General features: G+C 35.4%; 1 protein-coding gene across 1 annotated transcript in view; it reads right to left on the bottom strand.

Moving 5' to 3' along the window:
- WDR11 (WD repeat domain 11) overlaps nt 1-22,910 on the bottom strand; it is a 60,041-nt gene that overhangs the window by 17,752 nt on the left and 19,379 nt on the right. The window contains exons 11-19 of the mRNA XM_032281833.1: nt 20,166-20,250; nt 12,039-12,145; nt 9,633-9,708; nt 6,677-6,785; nt 4,590-4,714; nt 3,735-3,882; nt 1,369-1,475; nt 858-972; nt 300-471 (exon numbers count right to left, since the gene is read on the bottom strand). Coding sequence (XP_032137724.1) covers nt 300-471; nt 858-972; nt 1,369-1,475; nt 3,735-3,882; nt 4,590-4,714; nt 6,677-6,785; nt 9,633-9,708; nt 12,039-12,145; nt 20,166-20,250 — 1,044 coding nt within the window. The remainder of the gene's footprint in view (nt 1-299; nt 472-857; nt 973-1,368; nt 1,476-3,734; nt 3,883-4,589; nt 4,715-6,676; nt 6,786-9,632; nt 9,709-12,038; nt 12,146-20,165; nt 20,251-22,910) is intronic.

Genomic DNA, 22,910 nt, shown 5'->3' with positions numbered 1-22,910 from the left:
CATCTTTTATCTTGTTAATGAACCAAAGAGCCAAAAAAGGGGCATTTATAAAATCTGAGTTGGGAATGATTGACACCTATAGTTACGAAGATTGCAGCATCTCAGCAGTAAAAACATTCAAACTTTAGGTTAATATGTTTTCTTACATTCAAACTTGAAGTTAATATGTTTTCTTAAACTCAGATTCTAAGAAAATAAGACTAAAATGAAACAGAAGCAGCAGCTCTCTCCCCAAAATATAGCAGCATGCAGCAAAGTAAAGACAGATTTCAAAGCACCCTATCATTAGGATTCCATACCAGTTAACTCTTGTTCATCCATTCTAAAGCACGCAGACTTCATAGACATCTCGAGGACTCTGATGCATCCATCATCTGAGGCCAAGATCACTTTATCTGACGTACACCAGTCCACATCCAATATACGAAAGGTCACATTTCTCCCACTTCTTAAACTGCTCACCATCTGAACCTTCAAGAGTGAATCTGGGCATCAGTTCCAGACAGAAAAGGAAGACGTTTATTATTCTAGATTAAATGGTCAAGGAAGACAGTCTGTGGCAAAGGCCCAGTGCTAGTTTAGAATTGGACAGCCTCTGGCAATCTATCTTCCATAAATAGGCAGCATTTTAAAGGTCTCAAAGACAATAATAACATTAAAGAATAAATAAATCTTCAGTTATTACCTTTAGAACATATAGTAAAGTAAAAGGTTTTAAAAGAAAATAATTTGTTATGAGAAACTTGATAAACTCATTAAGTAGTTTTCATTTTTAAATCAGAAAGAAGTTTTTTAAAAAAGCACAGCTCCTATGGCTAACAATTCATTTACATTTTATCCTCATGGAGAGGGCCTACCTCTTTAGTATCCCACACTTCAGCTCCATCATTGTACATTGCTATTAATTTTTGATTTCCTTTACCAGGAGCAAAACGAATCTTCCTCACCCAACTTCGGTGTGTAGGTATTCCTCTGAAGACAAAGAAACAAAAACACCAATACAATGTAGAGCGAGATCTAGTCACCAGAAACTGTATTCAATGTCTCTCACTATTTCCAGTTCTGACAGGTCTGATGATGCGTGAACCCTTTACCTGCTGAGACTGGGGGCCACATGTGATAGAAAGGGCCTGCCCTTTAAGGTCAGCTAAGACTTCTGCAGGGGCCACTTGCAGATGACAGTCACCTATGAATGCTTGGCTTGAGGCCCATCCTCCCAAGTTTAGGTGACAAGGGACCCAAGGGTCCAAGCTACACCTCCATGAGTTTACTGATCCTGCTTGCTAAGTCACAAGCCTCTAATGGAATCATATCAAGACGTCACATTTTTAAAAAACTAAACAACAAGATTTCATTATTGGCTCCTACCTGGATACTCTGCCTTTCAAGTCCCAAAAATTTAAATTTCCATCCATATCTCCAAGCACTAATGTATCACCTTTCCATGCGATGCAGGTAATACTACCCATACTTCCCTAGAAAACAATAGCAACAAATACATATAAATTTTACTATGTTGCAAAAGGCATCATAATAAAGAAATATTTTAATGAAACTTAATTTAAAAGGCTGTGCTTCAGTATACTTTAGTCATCAAACCCTAAAACAGGCTTCAGACACTAACAAAGAGCTACATTGCCTATCAATTTCAACTGTGAAGAAACAGGAGATTTCAACCTGATAAACATTAAGTAGTTACCTGAACTAGATTTAAAGAGAGTGGATGTCTTCTGAGGAACAGATACTTCAAAAAAAAAAGGAAATTAAGAAGAAAAGAGAAGTAAAGGGAATGTTTTCCAGAGAGCTGACTTAAACTTATCTCTCACTAGAAAAGGATAACTAAATCCATTCCAAGGAAAACTGAAAGCTCTTTTATAACTAATTGTGCAGTAATTTTTCTATTGAAAAAAAAAGCATCCAGAGCTTCACTGATACCATTTGGAACATTGTGGACTCATTGAAGGTATTGTAGAGATTCTGTTTACTAACGGCATGTGCAGTTTAAATTCACAGAAAGCTTTGCACAGAAGTTACATATAGCAGCACAATATAAGAATGAAATGCTACTATCATCAATTTAACTTGGAGGAAGAAAGGAACCTGCAGTTCTAACAGATGCTCAGAGGTGGTATCATGGAAGGCTCAGTAGCCTGAGCTCTGGAGTCAGACTGCCTGGGCTTGAATCCCAGCTTGAAACTGCTATGTGATTTGAGGCATGTTTAGTTAACCTTTCTGTGTCTTGGATTTATTGTCAATAAAGTAGGGTAAGTTCGTGAAACTTGAGTTGTTGCTAGTATTAATAAATTTATAAAGGCAAAGGCCTTAAAGCAATGCCTGCCATGCAATAAATAGTTAATACATGCTAGCTATTAAATAATATTACTGCTCAATTACTTCTCTATTTATTAAAAGAAATCTTGTTTTTGCATTTATTGTATAATATAAAAATTCAAATGGTATCCACAGTAAAAAGTAAGAAAACGCCAGTGTTTTGAATAATTGGCCATTAGTAGACTAGCATACACACCGATGACTGCATAAACCCTGCCAACAGCAAATAAACAAAACAAAAACTAGATTTAAGAATCAATATTATAATGAAGTCAATTAATAAAAAAACTTAGTTATATTAAAGAAATGAAATTCTGTATAATATGAAGCAACACTTTAAGATATCTACTTTCCTAACCACATAATAGAATGTTTAATTAAGAAGTTGCCTTTGAAGAGACTTCTGAAACTAGGTCATAATAGACTCTGCAACTTCCTTTTTGCTTTCTCAGATCCCTTGCTCTAGGGGAGGCCAGTTGTCATGTGGTAGGGACACTCAAGCAGCCTTATGGAAGGATTCACATGAGGAAGAACTGAGGTCCCTTGTCAATAGCCAGCATTAATGTACAATTGTCTTGTGAGTCAGCCATCTTGGAAACGGATCCTTCTGCCCCATTACACTTCAAAAGACTGCAGCCACAGCCAACATTTAGATTGTAACTTTATGAGACCCCAAAGCCACCTATAAAATTATGGGGGGTTGGCATTTTACTAGAGCATTCCATTTTTAGATGGCAATTTAAAATAAATATACCTATTTAAAAAAATCCCCTCATGCCTTCATTTAACCATTATAATAGCCTGTGTTAGTTAACATAAACATTTTCATGATTCATCTATTAAAAACCATCTATGAGATGCATGCTGACACAAATGATTAACGACAAAACTTTAGTTACAGATTCCACAAGGCCATAAGAAGGATATATATAAGTTAGTAAATGGTAATAATACTATACACTTACAACCTGATTACTGTTATCCAAAAATAATACTAGATTCTAAGTCAAATCCTTCAGGGTAATGCCTGAAATGGAAAGAAGACAGATACTGAAATCAGACAGACCTGAGTTTAAGATGCTGCTCTGCCATATAAGTAAGCTGGGTAACCTTGGGAAAGTTACTTATTCTTCCTTAGTTTTGTTACAGGTAAAATGGAGATAACTCCTCATGGATTATTATGGAAATAAAAATGAGTAGCACACAGTAAACACTTAATCAAAATAGTTACAGCATTATTCTGTAGCAGTATGGAACAAGTTTAATCAATTTTATTATCTCCTTAAATAAAGTTTATTTACATTAGGCTTTTCTGAAGCTTTCCAACTTAATGATTCCTTCACTGGATATGGAACCAACAAAACAAAATCTTCCTGATGAATTTTAATCAAGGTTTTACTCACATCTGGTGGAATCCGAGCACTATCTTTTACTGAGTTTCCTTCAACAGTGAGATGATAAACTTGGCCATCATTATCAGTAAATACAAAATGTTCCCGGGCAGAGATGTTCTGACTAAGTTCAGATTTACTTTCTGCCTCCTGCAGCAAGCTTTGGGATAGTGAAAAATAAGATAAAGACATTTCTTTTTCCTAGAGTGATACCCATAATTAACTGACTTGCCCAAATACAGATGCATTAAGAGATCCAAAACTATTTTTTTTTTAAAGTCTGAAACTAATATTTGCTCAGCTAATCATGGGTAAACATGAATCACTCCTAAACAGTCATACCATCAGAGGAAGTTTACTCTGGGCAGAGAAGCATGGTGATTTAAGCTTAATACAAGAAAAATAAACTTCATAGCTGTTTTTGCTATAGAAGTCTCCTCAACAGAAGGGGGGCTGTACAGTGACTCATCCTTATCTCTGAAGCTTTCATCTGTAAGATTGGTATGGATGGGGATGGTAGACAAGTTTAGAATTCCCAACACATTTTCTTTGGTTTGCATAAATGATAATATGATCTATCTGTATATGTCTATGCTATGTTCACTTGAATTTCAGAAGCTGGAGTTTACAAAGTGATCACATTTACTAACAGATGCTGATGGGTGACTATTACTGCATATATTACTAGCTACAATAAACAGTATAGTACAATAATAAAAATGATAAAATTAACTTTTTCATAATCTGGGTATGTACTGAAAGATGAAACTAAGTATGTTCAAAAGCAGAGTCCCTTCTGATGACACTTGTCCAATTTCCATGATGCTAATAGCACAAATGACAGTGTTAAGAAACACTGTACTGTACCTGATCACAGATGATTCAACAATACTCAGCTCTGTGTCTGAGACTACGGTCTGGCGGGCCATGGCCTCTCGAGTAGCAAGTTGTTTCTTTCTCAGGCTCTTCAAGTTGTGAGATGGTGACCACTCCTGTAAAGCAAAGGCAGACAAAACTACATGTATTAGGTTTCCCTCTGTCAAAGAATCCTCCAGAACTGCTGGGCACATACACCACTGCCCAGCATCATTTATTATTACTGCACATGAATCCACAATGTGTTCTTTAGATTCTACCTACTTATAGAAAGGCTGAATGAATGCATTTTAACTAGAGCTTTTATGGCAAACTTCCAAAAGGTCTGACCTTTTAATGTTTGTTAAAAAAAATTTACAAAATGAAAATAATGAATTCAATTATAGTGTCGCCTATTCCTCCCCACCCACTACCTCGTCTCTTATGTGCACAGGATGAGACGATCACAATTCTCCAACCAGGGCCCTTATCATCCATTGATCCTCTAAAACCACTTGTTTTATTTATATAACTTTTTATATTCCACCTATTGTAATGCCTTCAGTCCAATATCCTCACATATGTATAAGTTCTTAACATGTAGTTATTTCACATGTACTTCTAATTTACATAAATATTACTATGTTTCTATATATATGTGCATGTGTGTGTGTGTATATATATATATTTCTTCCTGTTTCTTACTCTTTCCACTGTATTTAAGTCCTATTCCTCCTGTATCTGCATGCTACGTAACACTCCATGGGTGCATCAGCCAATTGCAAATCTGTCTCCTCTCTCAGTAAAAAACACACAGATGGTCTCCAAACTCAGATCATGACAAACACCACAACAGTCTATAACTTTGCAAAAGTTCTTTTGTGACCAAGAGCTCAACAGACACAGAGGATATCTGTGTTTGCCCAAGTGCTGCCAGTTTGCTTCACAGAATGGCTGCATTGGTCTACATTCCTACCAGCAATGCACAAGGATTCCCATACCCTATATTCCACCTATATTTGACACTACATGGCTTTCCAGCTTTCGTTAATCTAAAAGGTAGAGCCATATCATGGTTTGAATATCTCTGAAAACTGATGAGTCTGAACATTCTTTTATATGGCTTGTTGGCCTTTTAGGTTTCTCTGTCTCCCATTAGCTCTTCACAGATTTTGTTCATTTTTCCACTACAGTTCCTGCTTTTTTTCATTGTTGACTTACAGGAGTTTCTAGTTAAATTTAGACACTGGAAAATTTGTTTTCCCAAAATGTCTTCTATATTTAACTTTTACAGTGATATTCTTCATCAATCAAAAAGCATTAATCTTGATTAATTAAATGCATTATGTTTCTTTTTCTTTTTTTTTTTTTTTTTGCCTTTTGGTTTGAGCTTCTGATGTCTCTTCCTGCCCCTAGGTCACAAAAATATTTTATATTTTGTTATATTCAATTTTGTAGCTTTACGTTTTTACATTTAGGTCTTTAGTCCGATGACACTCACTTTTGTATATGGTATTAAGAAGAGATCAAGTATTTTTCTCCATAAAGTGAGACAGTTTTTCCAACACCGTCTACTACACAGTTCAGCCATCCTCTTTGATTTGTGCTACTTTACTATATATTAAGTCCCCAAATATTCATGGGTCTGTTTCTGAGCTCTTTATTATGTTGACTCACCTCCTATTCTTGTGACAATACAATACTGATCTTATTTCTGTGGTTTTATAAGACGTACTACTATCAGGTAGGAAGGGCCAATCCCCCTCCACCCCCACCTACCACATTTAGTCCTCTTTATTCAAGGATGACTTAGCTATTTAGGACCTTTATTCTTTCATAAACATTTTAGAATATGTTTATCATATTCCTCAAAATATCCAAATGAAACTTTAATTGGAATTGCACTAATGTAATATTAGGTTGATCCATCCAAGAAAATAAGAGTTATTTCCATGTATTTAGATCATCTTCTCTGAACACACATTTTTAACAAGAAAATATGATTTTGCCAATATTGATTTTGATTCAAGCTTAAGCAAAACATTCACCACATACATATTTACCTAAATAAACGATTTAATTCTTAAAGTGTAACTTACCAAAGCAGTTATTGTAGGGAAGTTTTTGGACATTTCTCTAAGAAGGGTACAAGTTCTAATATCCCATAACTCCAGGGGTTTATCTTTGAATACAACTGCCAAATACTGCCTAAAGTAAACAAAGTTACCAAATAAGAACCTTTTTGCAAAAATTTCACCACAAATTAGACCAAATAAAAAGTTCGGTAAACTGAAAAACTCAGTTGATACATTCTAAACATAGGCAATTTAAACTACCATTTTAGCCCCACGATTAACAATCATAAGCAGGAAAAGCTCTAAGATGACCTGTGAGAGCACATACAGTCTCACACAATTAGGTAAGGAGTCCAACTCGAAAGAAAGAGTGACATAGATTCAAACCCTGATGCCACAACTTATGTTAACCCTCCTGAGGCTCAATTTCTCACATATGACATGAAAATCCCATCATGTAACTCAATTAATTGATATACAGATTATGGTAAACATTCAATGAAAAAGCATGTAAAGTTTCTATCAACCTACTATAGTTGGTATTCAACAAATGCCACTTTATTCACTTTCTGTTAAGCCTGGAAGAAGTACTGAATGATGTCAATGAGTGCAATTCAACAAACATAACTTGGGCACTGATTACTCAATAAGCACTATGAGGAACTAAAATATTATCAGCAAATGATGGCTGACATAGAGGAAATGTGACAAGAGTAGGAAGATCCCTGTACTCCCTGGATCAAAGGGCTGAGATTCTTCCATTCTAGATCATCTGTGACCCCAACAGAAAATAGAAATTTATAGAAAGATACCTGGCAAAACATCCAAATAGTCTGAAGTTAAGAAATATACCTCTGAATAATGCCCCATGGTAATTTTAAAAGATGATAAAGTGAATTAAAATGAAAACCTATTACCAGATCAAAAATTGCAGGATACAGGAAAAGTAGTGCTTATATAGCATTAAATGTTTACATTACATTTTAGAGAATCATCTTAATTGAATTATCTAACTTTCTATTTTAGAAAACTATGTAAAAAAGGAAGATCATATTTAAAAAGTAAGTAGAAGAACAAACGACAAGCATGACAGTCAATGAAATCGAAAACGGAAAAACCATAGAGAAGAATCAAATGAACCAAAAGTAGTTTCTTGGAAAAACTCAATAAATAAAATTGGTTGTTAAATTTACTGATATTAGGATTGGGAGAGGGAATCACTGACACGAAGAACAAGCTTATTTCAATAAATTAATAAACTCAGCAACTTCAACAAAATGGACAGGTTACTTGAAAGATACCAATTACTAAAGCTCAAAAAAGGATAATCTAAATAGTCCTATATTTATGAAAAAAAAATTGTATTTAAAAACTTTTCCACAAAGAAAATTTTAGGTTCAGATGGATTTCCTAATGAATTGTTACTACTCAGTAAAAAATAATATCAATTCTACACAAACTCATTCAAAAAAAAAAAAAAAAAAAAAAAAGGAGAAAGAATACTTTCCAACACATTCTGCAAAGTCAGTATTACCCTGATACCAAAATGAAGGATATTACATAAAAACAAGACCAATATCCTTCATGAACATAGATGCAAAAACTCTTAATATCAGTAAATTGATCCAGCAATAGGTCAAAACAGTAATACATCATGACCAACTAGAGTTTATGCCAGGAACGTCATGTTGGTTTAACATCTGAAAATCAATCAATGTAATTTACCATATTAGTGGACTTCAAAACAAAAACAAAAACAAAACAACACACACGCCCCATATGATGATGTCAATAAATGCAGAAAAAGCATTTCACAAATTCAACACCTACTCATGATACAAAGGCTCAGCAAACTAGAAGTAAAAGTTTTTCAACTTGATAAAGGGAATATAAAAAAATCCACAGCTAATATCAAACTTAATGTTGAAAGACTGAATGCTTTCTTCATAAGATCCAGGATCAGGGCAAAGATATCAGCTAAGAGCTGATCAACACTGTACAGGAGGTCCTAATTCGTGCAGCAAAGCAAAAAATAAAACGCCTGTAGATCAAAAAGATGTAAAGGTGTCTTTACTGGTAAACGAGAATGTCTCTATAGACAATCCTAAAGAATCAAGAAAAGTACCTATACTAGATGTAATAACTAAGCTTAGCATGGTCTCAAGGCACAAGGTCAATATCGAAAAAATTAACTGTATTTTAGTATACAAATAATAAATAATTGCAAAGTGAAATTTTAAAATGTCATTTATAAAAGCATCAAAGAAAACACAAAAAAATTAACAAATAATGTGTAAGACTTATACTCTGAAAACTATAAAATATTGCTGAAATTTTAAAAGCCCTAAATAAGTGAAGAGATATACCACGTTCATGAATTACAAAACTTGTTAAGATACCAATTCTTCCCCACATTGATCAATGGGTTCAATGCAAACCCAGTCAAAATCTCACAGACGATTTTTTGGTAAAACTGATAGGCTGATTCTAAACTTTATATGCACATGCAAATAACTTAGAAAAGCCAAAACAATTTTGAAAACTATTTTAGAAGGCTTACTCTTTCTTTGTAATTTTGATTGATTTTTATTCAGTTTCTATTTTTAATAATCCTGCATAACATGCTATTTTCCCCTGAAACAAAAAATTTCTGGAAGCAAAACGGGTTTAAATTACACATAAAGAAAATGTGTTCTTTCACTCAATGATTTCATGGGTAGACAGAGGTACAAAAGAACTTCATCTGAAAGTAAATAATGATTCATGCAAAAATTACCTCATCTTTTAGAAGCAGAGAATTAAAAGTGATAACAATTTAATTTTGCAATAAAAATATTTTCTTTGGGCTGCATATCACCATTTGCTACCACTAAAAAGATGCTATATGCATTCTAGCACCTTCCCATTTTCTTAAAGCTTAAAGAAATCCGTGAGATTTCATTGTGATAACACCAGATTTTTCTTTTAGGTTGACACTTACTTCAAATGAGATACTTTAATCATTTCGATGGGAGATTCATCATTGCCTCTTTCACCACGAAAAGCAATGCTTCTACCTTTAATTGCAAATATTTAAATAAGTGAGAATAGTGCATAAAACATGTAGGAAACAAGAAGCCACACCAATGTAATTTGATCAGTCCTACCCACTGTCCTACTATTCATTTATTCATTCTTCCATTTCCTTCTAAGCTGTCTCTGTTTTTTCTTTTTTTTTTTTTTTTGAGATGGTAGCACAATCTTGGCTCACTGCAATCTCCGCCTCCCAGGTTCAAGTGATTCTCATGCCTTAGCCTCCCAAGTAGCTGGGCTTCCAGGAGCTCACCTCCACACTGGCTAATTTTTGCATTTTTGGTAGAGATGTGGTTTCACTACGTTAGCCAGGCTGGTCTCGGTCTCCTAACTTCCAGTGATCCACCCGCCTCAGCCTCCCAAAGTGCTGGGATGACAAGCATGCGCTACCTCACCCAGTTGCTTCTAAGCTGTTTTTAATAACCTAAATTCAAAAAATATTCTCAAAAGTGTTACAAATTAATGATCAATAACATATCACACATTCAGATATTTTGTAAAAAGGCATCTTCATTTGTTACACAGTTTCTTGAATTCTGTAATTCAATTTTAGAAATTAAAAAAATTTTAAGTTTTAAGAGTCTATTTTGCAGCAATTGGCTGTTGTGAAAACTACTTATGTAAAGTAATATATTTAATATAGACATTCCCATATTTCCAAATACTAACTAGTGAAGGTGGGGAACTCTTGAAACATGTATTTAAGATTTTCTTGTTCCATGGGCAAAATGCTAGTTAAATATTTTGAACTTGTTCCTCTCAAAACATCTTTATAAACTGGAAATTAGGGAATAACTACAGTTTTCATATATGCTGTAAAAGAATGAGTTACTCAAAGGAAGCTACCTGATTTTCTGTGAATAAAAAAAGTATAAATTCTACCTTGTATATTTTAGTATCTTGTGTTAGATTTTTATCCATATTAAACAAAAGAGAAAACGTAATCAATTCAAGGCCAACTGAAAGCCTAGATGCCTTCCTGCTCTTCAATAAGATTCCGTGAATCTTACTGGAATCTCGCTATGCTCACTATTATTATACCCCAAACAGCTCATGTCCTTTCCTGACTGCACTGGTCTCCTGCCCTCCTTAGAAAACCAGGCTATAAAAGTCTACAATCTATGAATTCAAATATCCCATTTAAGAAAATCACTAACTGTTACTGTAGATGTTTGTTCCTTTAAAATACATCTGTGACAAGCAGATTTTAAGTTATCTAACAGTACTGAACTTGAGCTGACCAAAATGAATGAATAGGGATTTTTTTCTTTTTTTTAGTCAATGATACTAGACAACATTTTATCCCTGGGATTAGAAGAGAGAGAGCCAGTACCACTTTGTTGGCAAATTAGAAATTTGGGGATCAGAGGCAATGGGCAAGTCACTTCCAATGAGACTAGAGCAACACTGGATTAAGATGGGGATCATTCCTTGAAGTTCAGTAACATACCCTGAGAAGTAAGAACAACTGTATCTTCGAGAGCTTGAAAATAATTATGGAGAATATAAAAAAGCAACCACGTACTTCATTTGTTTACAACTTACTTGATTTACAACCATTTATTTGATTTATTCATTTTACACATACATACACATGCTCTCATTGGTTACAATCATCTACATATGATTCATGTTGCTATGCCATTTTAAAGAAACTCATCACAATTTTGTTTAAAAAATCCTCTTTGAAACTACTACATACACTAGAAAATAATTTGAAACTCTTTCCTTATTATAAATATCTTCAAATTCTTCATTTTGAAATTCACTGGGTTTAGTTTTTAAGCAATTCTGAACAAGTTACCTCATTGGGATGTTTCCAACTGTAGAGTTTTAAACTCCCAAATTAAGTTTCTCTATTCATTCAGCCAGAGACTATCTATCACAAGGTTTAAATGTGAGCATTTAAAAACAACCCTTAACCTATAAATTTTCTAAGTGTTTCCTAAAAAGGCCAAAATTTTAGGCAGAGACTCTAATAAAGTCCATTGACAGAGTTATTTTTAAATTGGTCTTTTAAAGTTGGTTATATATAACAATGCACTTAAAAGTAGAACTGGTATCCTATTTTTTAATGAATCTGCCTGTTCAGGCTAATGGTCCTCCATTTTACCACGTATTTGTGTTAAGGAAATTTCCATGCAAACAACGATGAGACCTTTCTAGGGCAATTATTAGAGAATAAAAGAATAAATATATAAACATGAAATATAAGAAAATACTCCAAAGTGAAAAAAGTACTTCCAAACATGTTTTATAAATAGCAGCATCTTTGTTCAATATGACAAACTACTTTGAATCTTTAAAAACAAACCTGTTGGAAGATCAACCAGTTGAAGTTCATTTCTCACTAATCCCATATTGTTTGGTGTTGAGGTAGCAAAAGAAAGAAAACTAGTCAAACCTGTCCATTCAATACCCCTATAATAAAAAATGAAATAAAGGTTAAATACTCTTTTTTATTTGAAAGGTTCATTTATTTGAAAAATAAGTTTTCCAAAGACCTAAATTTTATTACACAAGTTAATTAAAAAGTAAGCATGATCTTTTATTTTAACATGACGTTTTGAGACTGTATTACCATACCTAACACATACAAAATTATTTCTAAAATTTTATCTACAAATGTAGATAAAGTTACAAATTAAAGATACAAATAAAAGATAAAGATACAAATACAGATAAAGATACAAATTAAAACTAAAACTTTATCTACAAATGTAATGACAAGATAGTTTAGTTATCAGGAGTCATATCAGTATTAGTATGACTATTAAAATCTGGCTAGGGAGAGAGTCATATTACAGTAGTTTCCAAGAATTCCAACTGTTTAAAAAGAAGTGGTATAGAGACACTCTCAGCAGAATGCTTAAAGTCAGGTACACTTAAATTTCTTTTATTAAAACTTTATCAAAATTTCCACATGGTTACAAAGCAGAAATTCCTGAAATGAAGAACAGATTTGGAAGTGGTTAAAAGTTCCAAATGGTATATCAGAGAAAAGCAGAAAAGAAAAATCTTAAAAAAAAAAAAAAAAAAACATGTGTGACAAGCAACCTATAACCCTAATGCTTGGGAGTCTTGTTTATATGGCTGTCCAGGAGGTGATTACATGTTTTTCCTACTAACATAACTGGACAGTGTACACCATCACAATATGCAGAGAATGGAGGAGAGAAGGCGTCACTGAAACAAGCCAATTTATCAGTCATGAGAAAGATCTGCATTGCTCACAAGGTGATAGAGGATGGATGGGAGGGAAGTCTAAACCTGTTCTATGTGCAGTTGCTCATCACAGTTATGGGACAGCCATTTTTAAAAACAATATATGATCTATGGCAGCTCTCACAATACAATAGCAGAGTTGAGTAGTTGTGAAAGAGGCTTGATGGGTTAAAATAATCCTAAACCTAATCTAGTCCTTTACAGAAGATGTTTACCAATCCCCGATCTGGTTTATCAATTTCTATACCAACTTGAATGCTATGCTAAGTTTACATGAAACTCTGCTTTTAATATGTCCCTTATTTGCCCAAGAAGGTACAATGGCTTCCTGCATCATATCCAAACTCGTCTATATGGCTTTGAAGGTCATTTAGCCATTTTTCTCATCCTGTCTAACCAAGCTTGCCTCTCAATCATCTGAACCTTATCTGTTATTTTAACCAGAGTAAAATAACCCCGCTGATGTTAGTGTACCTACCTACTTGTACTTTCTCCCAGGGGCAAGCAGAGTTCAAAGAGAACTAAAAATAATTTGTAATAGCAGGGAATAATTGCTATTGTTATCGAGGATTATAACTCTTTAAGCATAAAGTTGCATTGAAACACTGAGATAAGGCTTCTGAAAACTGAGTACTTTTAGGAATTTCCATGCCTGGAATGACCTCTCTCCTTTCCTCTTCAAATACTACTGGAGTTCATGTCCTGGCCCCAGTTCTTAATAGCTCAGTGCTCTCTCTGCACCTTAGTTTCCTCGTTTGTGATGCAGGATTAATAATACCGAGTGCATGAAGAAGGCCTGGCACATAATAAGCACCATAGGTATTGGCAATTATCATCATCATTATTAATCTCATTTCAAGATTTAATTCCAGCTCTATTTTCTTCATGAGGCCTTCCCATTTTCTAAATTCAAACTACCTCCAGAGTGAATAGAACATAATTTGGCTAGTCATGGGAAAAGCCCATCTTTATTTCTCCTTTCTTTTGCCTAATAGTGACAGTGCTCATTAATTTTTCTACTTAGAGTGAACCAAAGAACAAAAGAAGAGAGGAATCATTTTGGATATATTCTGTTCTCTATATGAAGTCTGGTAGGTTGAATCAGACCTCTTTGTCCACAGGAACCCTAAGACTCACCTTCCAAGTTTTGCTGCTAGCAATCTCAACTATTTATACACTGGTATAGTGATGCCATTATCTCTGAACTGTAGGAATTCCAGTCCTCCCATTCCTTACTCATTTTTAAAAATAAATTTGTTAAGTACGTAGTATATGCTAGTAGTGGCTATGCCAGGCACTAAGAATGCAAACGTGAAAGAGGCAGATACAACTGCTGTCCTTCTGGAGCTTACAATCTAGCAGAAAATAAGTGCATTCTGTATTACCTATGATGAAATAAAGTGGCGTAGAGTTCAACATGACCAGGTAATAGTTAAATGTAATCTGGTCTCAGGAGCCAGGCAGGGCTTCCTGTTGGACTATTAAAACTCAGACCCAGAGAGCAAATAGGGCTTTATCTAAGCCTGAATAACTGAGAAATATGTGACTGGCTGAAAACCACTGCTAGACTGTACTTTCTTGGAAGGGAGGTACCATGTCATGTCTCTCCAGGCATAGGATAGGTGCTCAGGAAATTTTGCTAGATTAAATGAATGATGTCCAAGAGACGCCTATCATTCTTTTTTATGTTTATTAGTGTCACACATATTCAGACAATGTTTTTTTCCTTGTTTACAAGATGTCCCAGTGTATAGGTTAGTTCAGAACATGGGGAAGCAGCTTATTTGTGATCCAGTAGTGTGAGCATGTTGTATATCTGATTATAGCAGCAACTTGTATATTCAATTCCTACTGAAGAAAATAAAAATCAAATTTAATTTCAAAGTGGATTATATAAGGAGGGGATTATGTCTCAAAAGAAAAGAATGAAACTCTTATCAAACACAGCTGAGTGCCACACTGCCCTCAGGATTAGAATACTATCAATTAGGTTTAATTACATATTGAGGTCTATAAAAAAATTAACTAAGGCCGGGCGCTGTGGCTCAAGCCTGTAATCCCAGCACCTAAGGAGGCTGAGGCAGGAGAATTGCCTGAACCCAGGAGGCGGAGGTTGCGGTGAGCCGAGATCGCGCCATTGCACTCCAGCCTGGGTAACATGAGTGAAACTCCGTCTCAAAAAAAAAAAAAAAAAAAAAAATTAACTAAAAAGCATAGCAGCCCATTTTCTGACTCAATCTAGGAACTTTTTTTGTATGTAAGATTTGTAACTACTTAACAATTGTAACCTTAGAATCTGTCAGCAGTTTGGGGTTTTGACTCCTACAGGTCCTCATCTATTAGGGGTACTACAAAGGCTTCTTCTCAACACGGGGTGGCTAGGGGAGCACGCAGTTTCAGAGAGACCTTGAAATTCCAAGATTGTTTTGTAAATTTACAGACAGACAAAATAGAGATCAGGCCCAGCTTGGTGGTTCACACCTGTAATCCCAGCACTTTGTGAGGGCAAGGTGGGTGGATTACCTGAGATCAGGAGTTTAAGACCAGCCTGGCCAACATGGTGAAACCCTGTCTCTACTAAAACAACAAAAATTAGCTGGGCGTGGTGGTGGGCACCTGTAATCCCAGCTACTTGGGAGGCTGAGGCAGGAGAATCGCTTGAACCTGGGAGGTGGAGGTTGCATTGAGCAAAGACAGTGCCACTGCACTCCAGCCTGGGCAACAATAGCGAAACTCCATGTCCAAAAAAAAAACAAACCAAAGAAACAAACAACAATAGAGATCATTTTACTTTCCACAAATCACTCAATTTACTCCAACAATACTGATTCAATCAATGTTCTAATATACATATATGCTGATGTAATTATTTTTGGCATTCAAATCGGTACCAGCCCATGTTAAAAATTGAGCAGCCCTAATCCCAAAATCCAAAATCCAAAGATTTTCGAGTGTCAACATGACATCTTTGCTTTCTGATGGTTCAGTGTAAACAGTTTTATGCATAAAATTATCTTTGAAATATTGAATAAAATTATCTTCAGGCTACATGTATAATGTTTAAACATAAATGATCTTTGTGTTTAGACTTGGGTCTTAGCTCTAAGATATCTCATTATATATATGCAGATATTCCAAAACTCCAAAAAAAATTGAGTCAGAAACCCTTCTGGTCCTAAGCATTTCAGAAAAGGGATACTCAACCAGTATCATAAACTCAGTCTACCAGACAAAGACACAAACTAATCACGTAAGAAAATCTGTATGTACCTTTCTATTTTGTTTTTCTAAGTATCTTCCACTGAATTATAAGATTCAAAGGCTTTGTCTGTTTATAAGCATACAGAAGATACTCAATAGGTATTTGTAAGGCATCACTAGTTAAAACATCATGATTTTAAAAACACACACACATGCAACTATCTGCTGTCATGTAGTCACTGGTACAGTACACACAACCTTCAAGTGCTTAAGATTATGATTTTTAAAAAGGTAGAAAAACAAACTTTCTAAAAGCCTTAATTTGCACACGAAAATTGAAAATGTTTTTGATTTATTGCCATTAAGTTCAGACATTTTTATAATACATACGTGAAAGTTTTATTTTGTTTAGTTTTGAGACAGGGTCTCATTCTGTCACCAAGGCTGGAGTTCAGTGGCATGATCTCAACTCACTGCAACCCCTGCCTCCCAGACTCAAGAGATCCTCCCACTTCAGGCTCCCAAACAGCTGACCCTACAGGTGTGTGCCACTACACTCAACTAATTTTTTATTTCTGTGAAATTTTCTTAACGGCTTTTAATTATAATACTAAAATTGCATTAATTGAAACACAAAGACAGCAGGATTTTAGCATCCTCTTGGGTAGTATCTCTGAATATAAAATACATATTATCTTCAAAATGGCGATGAAGAGGAAAAATTCATGTAAAAATGGAATATCTTTGTATGATCATTCATAACATTTACCTGAGTAGTATATCCCTCACAGTTACTCAGTATCCCAAGTAACACCTATAATCAATTTCAGTGTTACTCAACTGTAAATATTATCTTAGCAGGTATAAGTATTTAGTGACATCCATAACCTGACTAATCTAGGATAATAAAACCTTACTTAAAATTAATACCTCTCTGATTAATTAGCTATTAAAACTTTCTGTGTTTGAAAAAAAATTACAATATATTTGATCTTTCAGAAGCATGTGTGAAATTCTTAGCACAAATCTTGGTTCACCCAGTATTTTAGTTTTGCTGCCAACATGATTCCTACTAATCTATGTGCATATTTCAGCAGGAGATGTAGCATATGTACTCTAAGTGAAAAAGCTCAGGCTCTGAGGCTCGAAAGGCCTAGAGTGAATTCCATCTAGCTGCTTCACAGATTACTCTAATTTTCAGTTTCTTACTCTGTAGATAGGAAATGCAATACCTGCTCCATAAGACGGTAGTAGGGATTCAATGAAATGATGCATGCAAAGTATTAACACTTAACATAATCCTTAGAATAAATGCTGATTAAATGGAGAGTTTTGACTGGTTACTGTTGACCATAAAAGGAAACACCAGACACAAAAGGCAAGGGTGAAAGGAAATGACAAGAGAAGTGTAGATGGGAAAGAAACAGAGAGAAGACAGCAGCAGTGTAAGCAGAGACTACCAGAAGAAGTGTCAGAAAGGCAAGCTGCAGGCACTGCGACAGAAGAGAACAGATGACTAACAGCCTGAAAGACGCCAAATAGGCACCTGTGTCACTGCACCTCAAAAGCCCAAAGCTTTTGAAGACATTATTACTCCATATAAATGTATTTGGGGAGTGCTGTACAGGAACAGTGTAAGGTGGCAATAGACAGTCACCTGGGCTGTACCACACAACAATGCACTTGAAACAATAAGACAATACAAATTTTCACAGATTTCCATCACCACCAGAAGCTGTGATATTTAAAAGGTTAATCCAACTGGGTGTAGTGGCTTATGCCTGTAATCCCAGCACTTTGAGAGGCCAAGGCGGGTAGATCACTTGAGGCCAGGAGTTTGAGACCAGCCTGGCCAACATGGTGAAATCCCATCTCTACTAAAAAATACAAAAATTAGTTGGGTGTGGTGGTGTATGCCTGTAATCTCAGCTACTTGGGAGGCTGAGGCAGGAGAATTGCTTGAACCTGGGAGGGAGAGGTTGCGGTGAGCCAAGATTGCACCATTGCACTCCAGCCTGGGAAATAGGAGAGAAACTCCATCTCAAAATAAAGAAAAAAAAAGGTTAACTTTTCTCCATTAAGAAAATGCATTTACTCAGGATAACGTGTTCACAAAGGGTTCACTGAGAATTTTTATACATAAGACCTACAATTATTTAATGTACAGAAAATGACCTTTCTTATGCTTTCACTGAAAGATCATCAAAAAATACTGGAAATTGGCTGGGCACAGTGGCTCACACCTATAATCCCAGCACTTTGGGAAGCTAAGCTGGGTGGATCACTTGATGTCAGGAGTTCAAGACCAGCCTGGCCAACATGGTAAAATCCCATCTCTACTAAAAATACAAAAATTAGCTGGGCATGGTGGCACATGCCTGTAGTCCCAGGTACTCAAGAGGCTGAGGCATGAGAATCACTGGAACCTGGGAGGCGGAGGTTGTGGTGAGCTGATATTGTGCCACTGCACTCCAGCCTGGGTGACAGAGTCAAACCAGGAAATTGATATTTTATATGTGAAAATCTACAAACTATCATTGGTAGGACATGAAAGGAAAACAGTCTTGCATTTAGCAAAATAATGCTGTGGACAGCATAGGTATGCATTTTGGGACAGAAAGCAAGAAGCACTCTTCTGTCAATTTACCCTTCCCTCAGACATCTCTGCATACACAGAACTCATAAGCAGATCATGTCGTAAAATCAACGAATAAATGCTATGCAGCATTTTGATAGTAAACAAAGAATAAATAAAACTAATTAACAATTAAAATGACTTTATTTGAATTTGTCATGAGCAGCCCTACTGACAGATCATATAGAAATGAAAAATATGCAGCCATGAAAAAGAATGAGTTCATGTCCCTTGCAGGGACATGGATGAACTGGAAGACATCATTCTCAGCAAACTAACATAGGAACATAAAACCAAACACCAAATGTTCTCAGTCATAAGTGGGAGCTGAACAATGAGAACACACAGACAGAGAGAGGAACATGACACACCAGGGACTGTTGAGGAGTTGGGGACAAGGGGAGGGAAAGCATTAGGACGAATACCTAATGCATGCAGGGCTTAAAACCTAAATGATGGGTTGACAGGTGCAGCAAACCACCCTGGCACACGTATATCTGTGTAACAAACCTGCACATTCTGCACATATATCCCAGAACTTAAAAGTAAAATTAAAGAAAAGAAAATGTGGTACATACACACCATGGAATACTATGTAGCCATAAAAAGGAACTAGATCATGTCCTTTGCAAGGATATGGATGGAGCTGGAAGACATTATACTCAGCAAACTAACACAAGGAACAGAAAATCAAATACCGTATGTTCTCACTCTCAAGTGGTAGTTGAACAATGAGAACACATGCACATAGGGAGGGGAATAACACATACCAGGGCCTGTTGGGGGTGTGTGTGAAGGGAGGGAGAGCATCAGGACAAATAGCTAATGCATGTGGGGCTTAAAACCTAGGTGATAGGTTGATAGGTCCAGCAAACTACCATGGCACACATATACCCATGTAATAAATCTGTACCTTCTGCACATGTATCCCAGAACTTAAAGTAAAAAAAATTAAAAAATAATAAAAAATAATTTTGAGCAAAAAAAAAAAAGAAATGAAAAATAAAATAAACCTGAATAAGGCAACATAGGAACATTCAGTGAGAAAACAGCATGGACCTTAGGAGAAATAAATGAGGTGCAACAATACTAGTTGGCACAAAAATCATTGTGGTTTTTGCCATTAAAATTGAAAAAAACCACAATTACTTTTGCACCAACCTAATAAAAAACATTCTCTACTGCTTATGTTCTTTAGATAGCAAACAATTAGTTATCATCCTTGATTCACATAGCCATTAGCTGGATGTGAATATTATTCAAACTTTTCAAAATACCACTACTGCAGATATCATTATAGAGTACTCAATGTAGAAAAGTCTATGAGAGTTTTTTCCTGATACTATGTTGGTGATGTCACCATCATAATGACATACTTACTTGACTTCACATGAGTGGATGCTTAACTCCTTGTGTAGCAGACCACTGGTGAGATGGTACACCAGGACAGAACCGTTACTTGTACCTTTCAAAATGACATAACAGAAGAGCATTAATTCAGTGGGAGTTCCAGCACCTTGCAGGAAAAGTTTTTTCTCAAGACTTTACTCATTTAACAACATTTATCTTTTTTAAAGAGACCCAAGCTATGTGCTTTAAAAAAAAAAAAAAAGGAATGATTTCTCTGGTCCATTTCCCTATAAAAAATGGGCCTAACCTCATGTGCTCAACAACTTCACCTAATTCCAGGGATAGATTTTTCACAGAAAGAGTTTAAAACCTAAATTAATACATATACAATCTGAAGAAACACTTTCCTAAGCTTTTATATACACGGGAATTTATGCTTTTTGAGATTCAGATTTATTATAGCTGGTCCTCAAATAAGCAATCTGGCAGAGCTCATTAACCAGGGTTATCCATTTTTCTTTACAAAGTTTTGTTTTTGTTTTTTCTCTTATATTAAATAAATCCTGACAAGAGAGTAAAGTATGATGGTTAACTGGTTTCTGCAATTAAAGAAACCTGGGCTCAAGCCCTGCTTCTTCCTTATACTCTTCGATGAATTGCTTGCCCACACTAAATGTGTTTTCATCTCTTTAAAATGGAAAGAGCAGAAAATCTATTTGTTGCAGATTACATGGGAAAAATAAAGCACTTGGCACAAAGTAAGCACCTGGTTAACTATTAGTATCCTGTCATCACTATAATGAATAGTTTACGGTTATCATTCCTAAAGCTTTTCATGGTGCCAGGTAGTATGTCTAAAGTTTAACTGGAAGGGACATGGACACACACGAGAAAGTAAAGCTTCAGTCTCTAGAGTGTTTTAATAAGTTAAACAAGAAAAGTGAACAGTCTATATGGACAATCACCTTTGCACTGCACATGATTTAAAGATTAATTCATACAAAGCAACAGAGTGGATGTAAAAATGCTGGGCAAATTCCAATATTATCTTATTTGCTGAATAAAACTCAGAAATCTTTGCAAAACTATTCTAGTAAAACACATGGTACAACTGTTTACGTTTATCAACTATTTCATAATAAGGCCTTCTGGCACTGAAAAAGTAACTAAATCACTAAAATTTTTCAATTAACAGAACTTCATAATAATCAAATGAGTTCTACAATCTTAAAGTTTTAATGATGCTGAACCTATGAGCTAATGCACTATGGGCACCACAAGGATAATTAATTCCATAGTTGAACTCTATTTATCTTTCTTAGTGACACCTCTAGACAAACCTTTAGGCACTTATTTTATATTTTTACTTTGTTATATTAAACTCAGGAAATGATGATATTCACTACATACCAATACAGCTTATTCTACAATGGAAATCTCAGACCTCGCCACAGCTCTTATTCTACAGTTTGTCCAAGAAGTAATTTTCCCCAAGAAATTGACAAAATCCTAACTGACAAATCAGGAACACTGACATAATACATACATGCACATAAGAGGCATACCAATGAATCCTAATTAAACCTATTCAAGGTGAAATATTAATCAATAGTTTCTAAAACAAAAATTAAACATTTATCTGCATCATATAACTATATAAATCTGGACACATATATAGACAATTGAATCATAAAAATCAAATCATTTTCAAAAGATAGGCACAGAAAAAAACAGGAGAGGAGTACTACAAAACAGTAATACCCAAATGAGTCTTTAGTACTGAGAAGTCAGCCATCAAGCTGAGACATGTTGGCCACAGAATAAACGTGGTAAGGTTTTCACTACAAATCACATGTTAATAGACTGGGGAAAAAAGCCAGAAGTCAGCAAATTGCATCTTAAGAAGAAATGTTGAGCTTCAAACAGAACAGAGGCCCCAGAAATAATGCCACACATCTACAACCATCTGATCTTTGACAAACCTGACAAAAATAAGCAATGGGGAAAGGATTCCCTATTTAATAAATAGTACTGGGAAAACTGGCTAGCCATATTCAGAAAACTGAAACTGGACCTCTTCCTTCCTTACATCTTAAACAAAAATTAACTCAAGATGGATTAAAGACTTAAATGTAAGACATAAAATCCTAGGAGAAAATCTAGCAATACCATTTAGGACATAGACATGGGCAAAGACTTCACGACTAAACACTGAAAGCAATGGCAACAAAAGCCAAAATTGACAAATGGGATCCAATTAAAGAGTCTCTGCACGGCAAAAGAAACTATCATCAGAGTGAATTGGCAACCTACAGAATGGGAGAACATTTTTGCAATCTATCCATCTGACAAAGGGCTCATATCCAGAATCTACAAGGAACTTAAACAAATTTACAAGAAAAAAATAACCCCATCAAAAAGTTGGCCAAGGATATGAACAGATACTTCTCAAAAGAAGACATTTATGCAGCCAAAAAACATATGAAAAAAAGTACATCATCACTGGTCATTAAAGAAATGCAAATCAAAACCACAATGAGATACCATCTCGCGCCAGTTAGAATGGTGATAATTAAAAGTCAGGAGACGGCTGGGCGCGGTGGCTCACGCCTGTAATCCCAGCACTTTGGGAGGCCGAGGCGGGTGGATCACGAGGTCAAGAGATCGAGACCATCCTGGTCAACACGGTGAAACCCCGTCTCTACTAAAGCTACAAAAAATTAGCTGGGCATGGTGGCGTGTGCCTGTAATCCCAGCTACTCAGGAGGCTGAGAC

This window comes from Sapajus apella, unplaced genomic scaffold, assembly GCF_009761245.1.
Source record: "Sapajus apella isolate SASKATOON/1434 unplaced genomic scaffold, GSC_monkey_1.0 scaffold13, whole genome shotgun sequence".
NCBI lineage: Eukaryota > Metazoa > Chordata > Mammalia > Primates > Cebidae > Sapajus > Sapajus apella.
This window is presented reverse-complemented; position numbering and strand designations above follow the sequence as displayed.